The sequence below is a fragment of the Engystomops pustulosus genome, chromosome 6, assembly GCF_040894005.1.
Source record: "Engystomops pustulosus chromosome 6, aEngPut4.maternal, whole genome shotgun sequence".
Lineage (NCBI taxonomy): Eukaryota > Metazoa > Chordata > Amphibia > Anura > Leptodactylidae > Engystomops > Engystomops pustulosus.
The window spans coordinates 139,647,320-139,657,855 of NC_092416.1; the positions used below are offsets into that span (position 1 = coordinate 139,647,320).

At 42.1% G+C, this 10,536-nt stretch overlaps 1 protein-coding gene across 1 annotated transcript; it reads right to left on the minus strand.

Annotated features, from left to right (window-relative positions):
- Position 1: 1 nt before the first annotated feature.
- Positions 2-10,276, minus strand: FKBP10 (FKBP prolyl isomerase 10). The gene is made up of 10 exons (XM_072111365.1): positions 9,930-10,276; positions 5,483-5,628; positions 5,183-5,372; positions 4,946-5,091; positions 3,252-3,441; positions 2,994-3,139; positions 2,633-2,822; positions 1,794-1,936; positions 524-687; positions 2-358 (listed from the first exon to the last, which is right to left on the minus strand). The coding sequence occupies exons 1-10, from the start codon at positions 10,121-10,123 to the stop codon at positions 173-175; spliced, it is 1,695 nt and encodes a 564-aa protein (XP_071967466.1). The 5' UTR covers positions 10,124-10,276; the 3' UTR covers positions 2-172.
- Between the last annotated feature and the right edge of the window lie 260 nt (positions 10,277-10,536).

Below are 10,536 nucleotides of genomic sequence, written 5' to 3' on the forward strand. Positions count from 1 at the left end.
GAAGAGCATGTAACCCCATGATCTACAACAGGTCACAGCCTCCTCTCACTGTAATAGGGTTCCAGAAATCACAGTCCACACCGGCAGGATTGTAGTGCACAAAGGACCCACCCTGGGATGGTGGAATCGCAGGTGGGACTGACATCTCCCTGATGTTTCAGCCCAAAGTCTCCTATAGTTCCTCATGTACCCTATCAGCCTCCTCTTCTGTCTTCAGTTTCAGTTCTTCAGCAGTGATTTTCTGGTCCTTGTTTCGGTCTTGATTTATAAACATGTCGGAAATGGACCTTTCGCGGTCTACTCCGGGGAGGAAGCGGCCTTTTCCTTCCTCTACCTGAGCCTTCAGGAATGTAGAGAACTGAAAATACAAAATTATCGGATTTAGATGTATATTCCAGGAGATCAGACACCACCACCGATCACAGCAGTGGAGTAAAGTAGTACTGAACTTGTGTGAGGCAGTGACCTGCTTCTGATCACTTTGTTCTATCAGTTAGAGGAGAACTATATTGAATTGACTCACCTCTTCTAACGGAACTTCTCCATTCTTATCCAAGTCCATTACTTCAAATAGATTTTCAGGAGTGTCATCAAGCCAGATAAACAGATACCCTTCTGGAACTCCTTCTTCTCTATGTACCAGCTCTATATCAAACTTCATCACAGCACTTGCAGGTACGTCTCGAGCTAAAGACAAAAACGATGAGTGTGAGCATCAAGTCCTGTAGTTATTCTTGTGATCCATCTGCTGACAGATGCATATGAATACCCTTCTCCTATACAACATAGCAGCTGGTGCTTAGAGTAACTCATCCTCTATTCAGCTCACTGATCTAAGGTGTGGGGGCAGAAATGGGAGATGTCTAATATTATGTACCCCATGAAGCCAGACTAAAGAGTCATATTGGCATGTATGACTTGGGTAAACCAAGTACAGATTAGCACTTCAAGGCCAAGACCTACAACTCCACGGTCCAGCAGGATGAATTCCAGTGTATGCAGAGAAAGATAAATGGACCTGTAAACCGCATCAGGTTATATTTTTCATTAGTGTAGTCAAACTCTATGTTCCTCCCAAACTTTTTAGCCAGCAGGGCACTCTTTCACAAATTGAGACCCATAAACTTCCCGTCTCCCTCACTATGTACATTTCCAAAAATAAAAAATCTCTTGTTTAATAAGTCTTGTTCCACTGTCCCTGGTAAAACACTAAAGTTGTGGAAAGTCAACATCTACAAAACATCTGGTTTTAAGATTTGGATGAGCCAGGAAACCGAATGAGCTCATGTTATCATGAGAAGTCTACAAGCGGGGCAGCCCTTTGTCCAGTAATCTGGAGCACTAGTGGTAGTCTCTGGAGACTGACTGCATTGATGGGTTATAATTTTACAGTTTAGATGGCAAGATATGGGAGGAAAAAAGTGGCAAAATAAGCGGTGGACTGGAACAAAGATGTCTCCGACTTTTTGAAGTGTTAAATAAAAATCTAATAACTAGATGTAACCCTAGCAAATATCCATATTGTCATCAGAGAAGGTACATATGGTATCCAAATCTGGTATTAGAAACCATGAAAGTTGAGTTGCTTTTTCATTAAGACTGATCTGAGCTATTCTTAAGTGATCATCATTTCAAGTGACCAGACAACACGTTCCCCCTCAGTAGCCTTCATTCCTTTTAGACTAGATAATCCATGGTCTGTGGAGGTAGGAAGAGTCACAGTGCGGCACTCATCCATCTCTTAACTTCTCACCTTTTACCAAATGGCATAAAATATTTCAGACAAGACTCACCTCCACTTTCTCCATGTCCCAGGTGTGGAGGTACAATGACCGTTCTTCGCTCTCCTTTACACATTCCCGTCAGACCCAAATCAAGTCCATCAATAACTTTGTTCATGCCCAAGGTGATCTGCTGTGGATTTTCATATGAATGTCTGAAACACAATAAGATAAGGTATAAAGTATGTTATTAGACGTAGTTCACAACAGAGAACGTAAATATGACTACATAATGACACTATGAAGTCTGCAAAATCTGGTTAGAACTTCCAGCTGAACCTGTTGTAGAATAGATATGGAATATCTGAAATTGTTATTTTTCAGCGGTTCCATCCATGGTAGAAACCAGCTGAAAAGTTTCCATGCTGCGTTTTTGTGTTTGCAATAGTAAACCCAATAGAATACAACAATGCTGTGTAATAGACACCAAGACATTTGCAAACAATGGGGGGGGATTTATTGAGGCATACAAGCCGTGATTGAGTCATGATTCCCGGTGCAGTTGGGGATTCCGACTACTCTGCCCTGTACGCTGGTTGAGGGGTCTGTTCAGGACTAGGCTAGGGCGCAATTCTATGCCGTGAGCCCAGATTTACCAGTAGGTTGGAGCCTCTAATCTTTCCGGCGTGGACACCATCACGTGCACTTAGCGCCAGTGTATCATAAATGAGCCCCAATGACTCTATCAACTTTAAATTGCTTTGCTCCTTTAGTGACTATTTATGTAGAAAACTTATCACCTATAATAGAACTAATTTGGCCACGGTAAGTATCCCACTACATGTCAGCTCTAGTTCTCCAGGACTTCATTGGTAACTTGCGTGTATAACTATACGGATACAGATACTCACGATGAGAAGAGCAACGTTCCATCCAATAGGGAACAATTGTAGTGATACATGATGAAGTCCCCCTTTTTTGATGTAACGTTGCACACTTCTGGCTTGTAAGTCACCTCAATGTCAATCGAGTCTTTGGGATTATGGAAGTCAATCACATGAACATTGAAGATCAATACAGCCGATCCGGGAATGCTGTTACCTAGTTGGGATAATATTAGAGTAAGTATGTAGCTATACAATGACCGGTCTTCTAAAACATGGTGTTAAATGGTGGTAGAAATATAATAGCTCTACTGACAGATGTGCATGAATGCCTGGGGATAGACTTTTAGAAGAAGAAATGTTATTTGGGTCCTAGTTGGTCACTTACCTGCCCCCTTTTCTCCGTACCCAAGATGGGGAGGGATGATGATTTTTCTCCATTCTCCTATACAGACACCTTGTAGACCAGCATCCATACCGGGGATAATGTACCCCATTCCAATATATGTGTTGTATGTGGTATTTCTGGAGTAGCTGCAGAGAGGGGAAGAACAGGTAGGTTAAATATAATCATATAACACCAACCTTGTTGGTTATGGAGTAAAAGAGTCTACACTATATGGAGGTCTTCCAATCAGCAGGTTACCTTGAATCAAACAACGCTCCGTCCATGAGGGTGCCATTGTAGTGGTAACGGACGTAGTCTCCTGTAACAGCCCTGCGCTTGCAGTCCTTGGGGATGACTTGGTTCTGTACTGTAATCCCATCTTTAGGGTTGTGAAAGTCTATCATTAAAACATGGAACACCAAAGAGGCGTGTGGAGGGATGATTGTTCCTAGAGAGAAGAGTTACATTGGTTACTATTATATAAAGATCATTTATTGGGATGAGCCATTTAGCTTTTTTTTCATTGTACTTAAAATAGGATATTATTGTAAAATATACTTAAAGCTCTGGTTGTGTAATATAAAGCTTTCCATCCCATATACATAGACAGATGTTTACTTAATTGCATACTGACTGACTGCAGCCACCACTAGAGGGAGCACCTTATCGCATCACTGAATTCAGTGTAAAAACATTAGTAAGCTCCCAATCTTCTTGTGATGGCTGCAGTCAGTGCTTACAGGGGTTGTCTACTTTCAGCAAATCATTGCTATTGTTTGTGTAAGGAAAATTTATACAATTTTCCAATATACTTTCTATATCAATTCCTCATGGATTTCTAGATCTCTGCTTGCTGTCCCAGTATAGAAAGCTCATGTGTTTCCATGAAGATGTGATGGACACACAGGTGCACAAGGCGTTATATAACCCGGCTTTGATTACACTCTGTGATGCGGATGGCTCGTGCACCTGTGTGACATCACATGACCATGGACAGATTTCTATCCACTGGAAGGAAGCACATACAATTTCTATACAAGGACAGCAAGCAGAGATCTAGAAAATCCATGAGGAATTGATACAAAAAGTATATTGGAAAATTGTATAACTTTTCCTTACACATACAATATTAATTATTTGCTGAAAGTGGACAACCCTTTTAACTTTTTTAATCAATGGTCATGCAAGTGATTTATGATCAATATATAGATACATCTAGAAATTAATCAGCTCAGAATTTTGAATCTTTTTAGTTTAAAATGGCTTTTCTAATACCGATACATATCCCCTAGGCACAAAATTGGGGATTACTGTTTTATTAATAGAGGTGTGAACACTGGCACCCAAGCTCATCTTGAGAATGGGGGATTCGGTTCTTCTCTGAATAAATGCAGCACATGTCTCCATTTATATCTATGGGACTGCAGAAGATAGAGTAGTGCACAGTCCAATAGAGAAAAACCATCTATCTAGGAATAGGACACAAAGGTCCACATTTACCAATAGTAAGGCAAACTACGTGCAGTTTTCCTTATTATCGTGCAGAGGGCGACACATTCATGAAGACCAGATCTTGGATGTGCAGGAACAGTGTGCACCAGATTTTATCTAGTGCACCCAGTTCAAGGGGTGTGCTCCACATTTCTGTCAGACTTGCCAAAATTAATGTGGCGGCCTGTTCGAGTACACGCCAGAACGCCGCTTTCTGTACACGGGATTGTGTCTCTGCGTGCAAATTGAAGCCATGACACAATACTAGAGTGAACACTTCATAATTACACATGCAAGCAGTTTTCACATACAAAATGTGCAGCCTAAGCCAGAATTCTGGCATAAACTGCATAATAAATGTGCCCCGCATTCTTGAGATGAGTCCCTGGACCTCCATTTATCAGAAACTTGTGTGTCTACAGTCAAACACCTCTTAAGGTTTTTTAGCTTACAGTACTAACCATATCCTTTTTCTCCATAGGCCAAAAACGGTGGCACAATGATTTTCCTCCACTCTCCAGCGCACATCCCCAACAGACCTTGATCCATGCCTTTAATTAGCCATCCGGACCCCACATAGGTATCGTAGGTGCTAGAACGACTGTAGCTGTAAGGAAAAGTTACATATGTAGAACTGCCAAATGCATTGTACACATATACATTATAATAATTACAACAGATTTAAAGGGGATTGTTACCTTGAGTCAAAATATGTCCCATCCAAGAGAGTTCCATTATAATGGTATCTCACAAAGTCAGAGTCCTTGACGGTTCTGTTACATTGGCTGGGCTTTTCCAAGGTGGTGATCTGCACCTCATCTTTCTTGTTCCACAGATCTACTAGGATGATGTCAAAATAGAGAGTAGCATCGGCAGGGATCATTCCAGCTGTAAAAGAGCAAATAGGAGAACACGGTTTATGTACAGTGTGTGACGTACCAGAAGTCATCCAACTAGGGGACAGCACATAGACACGTCACGATATCAATGATACTTACGAACTCCTATGCTTCCATATCCCAGATGCGGGGGTACAATCAGTTTCCGTCTCTCGTTCACACACATTCCCAAAATCCCTCTGTCCAAACCGGTGATGAGGCGGCCTATTCCAACAAATCCTGCGACAGGAATCCCTCTGTCGTAACTGCAAAGAGTAAAGGATTCACTTTAAACTTTAGTTTAAGCAAAAAAAAAAATCAAAAAACAACTTTTATTAGTTTCTTTGATTTGTTTGAGCTGGAAAAGACGGTAGAGAAATTCATTGTGGTCCGATTCTGTAGCTTGACAGCAGTTTTAAGTCAAAAGGGGGTGGTCCAGACTACAGCGTGTATGAAGAATGTATATAACCTAGAAGATGACTGATGAATGAACCTAATGCACAGAACTTATTTCTGATCCTGTAAAAGTGACCGACCAAACTGCTTCTGCTTCTGAAACCACTAAGGGGCTTTATTGATCACCGCAAGCTACCCAAGAAGTGAGAAATTGTGTCATCTTATGGTGCCACAGTCATGCAGGTTATAGTATATTGTGTTGACCAGGAAAACTTTAGCATCTTGTACAGTGGAGAGGTACCGACGCTTGTCAACTTGTACTTCCGCTATTGACGTGGAAGGTGTATGGATTGCACCTAACAGAATCTGCCATTGGGTTTCTTTTCTGATACGTTTGAAGAAGTTTGAGGACAACCTGTGTTAGGCCCTATGCACATGACCGCCAGTGGGACGTATGTACAGCCACTGGCTTGCGGCCGTACATACGTCCCCCATAGACCGCAATGGACGCACAGAGCGATACGGTGCCGCACATGTTCTATCTTTCCCTGTGTTATCGCTATGGAGAGGGGAGGGGTCACACCTCCTCCTCTTCATCGCAGCGAATGTATGAGCCAGACGGGCATCCGTTCATGTGCATGTAGCTTTATGGTGTATGTGAACTTGGATCTTTCAAGGACTGTATAGTCTGAACGCCACATTTTTTAGTAAATTGGGCCAGATTTATTAAGGTGTTTGCACCAGTTTTCTGTCTGACTTAGCACTGAAAAGAACGTGCAAACTGCATGTAAAGGAGCAGTCCGGGCACCTAAAGGAGCATTCTGGTTATCAGAATAAATGGTAGTGGATCCTCTGAAAAATCGCAGACGATGACACAAGCCAACACCTGGGACCGGAGTCTAAGTGGCACCCGGTCTTCACCAGAGCCCGCCGCAAAGCGGGGTGGCGTTGCTGCGTGGTACCACCAGGTCCGCAGTGGCAGCCAAGGTCGAGTTACAGGAACGGCAGGCAATCTCTCGTAGAGACAAAGCTTTCTCTAAGGCACAAGGCACGAAGATCTGGCAGGGAGTGATGGGGGAGGCAGGTTTAAATAGATTTACAGGAAATGGCCAGCTGCAATTAAGAATCCGCTGGCCCTTTAAATTTTCTGAAGCCGGTGCGCGCCCTAGGAGACAGCGACACACGCACACGGATGGAAATCTACAGCGGAGAGAGGTGAGCAGCGCAAACACCACACCTGCGAACACGGTGGTGCACAGGTGAGCCCGTGGCCCGCGATATGAGTAGCGGGAGCACCCGTGACACTGGTGCAGATTCGGACCATGCAGCATATTTATTACAGAATTGTGTCGAATGCTGTATGTTTAAGGTACACCAAAAAAAGATGGTGCACACTTCCAGAAAAGTGCAGATTGCGCCAGATTACCGAAGACCGTGCCCAGTATTCAATAATCTGGTGCATCCTGCACATCGTACACTCACTAATGATAAATCAATGTGTTAACCAGCACAACTTTACTCCTCATAGAGCAATCATCAAATTAACTATATTGTAAAGACCTGTTTGAACCCATCATTTACTAAATAAGTGTTCATTGTCTTCTTTGCCCCCTCCCCCACTCTTCTTTCAGATATCTAAGCTATTGACCCTTGAGGACATATAATACAGGAGGTCAGAGAAGGGGTTACTGGACTGCAATCCCCCTCTGGCTGAACTATTAAATAGACTGAGGCCGTACAGTTCTGGACATGCTCTGATGATGCGATGATGTATAATATATTCAGGTTCTTACACGTTTACCACTCCTCGCTCTGGTATTCATTCTTGGCCAAGTACAGGTCCCAGGCTGTAACATCCAGACAAGGCAAGTGTGGGTGACCAAGTAGTGGATGAAAAGAGGGGGTGCGCTCAAGACACCTCAGTTATTGTTTTATCATAGTCTCCTATTTTATGTATGAAGTGAAGATATAGAAATGAAATGTTGGGAGTCACTTATTACTCACCCCTGTAAAAGGGTTTAGAAACTAGTAGGTGATTTTTTTTTTTTGGACATACCCCTTCTAATTTTTTTTACATTGTTACAGAGGATTCCTGTTGCCTTCTACCTATGTGTCTACAATTTCGATGTTTTTTGGAGTGGTAATTTTACAATGACAGCTTTTTAATATTTAAAGGAACATTCCATGCAAAATGATACATAGGGTTATGCATAATGCGGAGCCTGAGGAGGAGGGGCTTGACATGGAAACTAAAATAAAAATCATTGTGTCATGCTCAACTTGCTTAGGACCTTTATACAGTGTATTAGATTTGCCTGAAGTGTTTCTATAAGACCAGACACTGCTAGAAGTGAAAGCACCGAGTAAACCCAGCATTTAATTGGACCAAGTTCTCCTTTGAAGCATTTACCTAATGGCTTCCAGATCTCTAACCTGTGGCTCTACAGCTGTTAGAAAACTACAAGCCATACATTGAGCAAAATTGTTCCAAATGAAAATGAGACTAGTGACAGACATAGATTACCCTACAATATCTTTCCATTTAGCATTAATATTGCCAGATTTATCTTGGGTTGTAAAATGAGTTTCGGATACAAACATTATAATTTTTCATGGCCTTGTGTCAAGTTCCAGTTCTGTCAATTGTCAGGAACTTTCATGGCTATATGACTTTACATTACAGGGAAGCTGTGCTCAGCAATCCATATAACTGAGGGGGCCCTCTGCTGGTGCTCTTTAGTACTACCACTTCCCTCACTAGTTGGAACAAGGGATCTTTGTACTTGTTACCTACCTCATTTCTTTTCCATGATCTTTGAGCTACTTCCCTCATACTGCTGTTTTCTAAAACATTATAGGATCTGTGAGGCCGGGCCACTGTACCGATCTCCTACAGCCATTAAAATTATGGATACAGAAAACCTGGGAAGTTTTATACCCAGCTTTCTGAAATTATATAGTGTAACTGTGTAGCAATGAAGAGGATATAAATGACGGCTAGGTCTTTTATTTTGTAATAGATGTAATCCTTTTATAGCACCTTCTTAATATGGACTTTTTCTGAAAAAAAAATATACAAAATGGGATACATATACAGGAACATACATGTCTATGCAGTGCGCAACCTGGAAAGGAAAGAGTTAAAAAGCACTTTCTGTAAGATTCCGTATACTTTAACGTTATCTCTGACCCAGAGGATACAATGCTTCCATAGATGCTGTATAAGTTTCATATAACTTGCATCTTCCAGACAGACCACTAGAGTTCCTGTAGCGGGACATCTGCAGCACTGCAGGCAATGCTTGGCCCAGCCACGTCTACAAATAGAGGCCTGAATCCCACCCATCACACATGAACGCCTCACCCACCTTGTAACACTACAGTGTGCACAAGAGATGGGCTGCAGGGTGCAACATCTGCAACAAAGACAATATAGCACCTACTATATACATCCAGCCCCTACTCTACACCTCTGCTGGAGACTTCCTCTGTATACAGTGGGACATAGAGTCATCAATAGGGAACAGGCAACGTAAGATTAGAAGATTTCTAATGCAGAAAATGTAACAACTAAATTCTTGTGTCCCCCCAATTCTGGCCACTTTGATTATAGAGATTAAAGCTGCCAACAAGTATATTTTCAGCAAAACAGATTTCCTTTGCATTACTATAGGGAAGAAGTGCATATATATATATATATATATATATATATATTTACTACTATTGCTGTATGAATGTAGATCCTATCACTAGATCTTTGGTTAGGGTCTGCACTAGAATGACGTGACAGTACGAATTATCTACTTGAGGTTCTACTAGGCATTTTGGGGGGGCCACATGGGTCAGCACATTAAAATCAGTGTACGATAAGCATAGCCATCTCTGGTACTTCTTTCACTTTGTGCTAGTGGGGGTCCGGTCATCCCACCTCACTAATGAATGGGAAGGCGACACACTATAAACGTACACATCTGATAAACACATCTAGTTTTGTTCTTCAACCTAAAACAAGGGAAAATGAGATCTATCCTGTCTTATAGTTATATTTTTCCCAATCCAAATAACATTGGGCCTTCATACCCCCCTTCCCTGTGTTATCATACGCAAACAACTAAGGGTTCTTAGGGCCCCCATAAATGATTGACTTATTACAGATAAAAGGGTAAAGTACCTGGCATCAAACTTCTGTCCATCCTTGAGAGTCCCGTTGTAATGGTATCTTACAAAGTCTCCCATCTGAACTTCCCTGGGACATATCTTGGGAATGTCGTAGCGATCAATGACGACATCTTCTAAGGGTCCAGATTCTGAGGAGACGCACAGGATTAGGAACTGCAGCCATACAACCAGGCTATTGGAAATCATATTTGCAGGAGATCCTCTGGCCCTGCTCTGTCGCTGCTGCCTCTGCTTCCTCTCTACTGTTCCTTCATTGACTGCCAAGTCTCTGGTTATAAAGGAATTTTTGTTAACGTGGAAAGCGGGGCTTCAGGCTGGATATTTAGTTGGCTGGAGATATCTGAGATGGGGGAGGAGACTGAACTTCCCACAAAGCAGAGGGGAAGCAGATTCCTCTTCCATGTCCTGTCTTCTCCTAAAACTTTCACTGCAAATTATTTAGGTGAAATAAAATGTCACTTTATTAAAAAGATCTGCAACAATTAAGAAAATAGAAGAAAGGGCTAAATAGTGAGGTGATCAAATCTGGGATTGAGTGCTAGATTCAGGGTCCTAATGCGGCTTCTATCAAAGGGAACAAGTAGCTGTTGTGATACTAC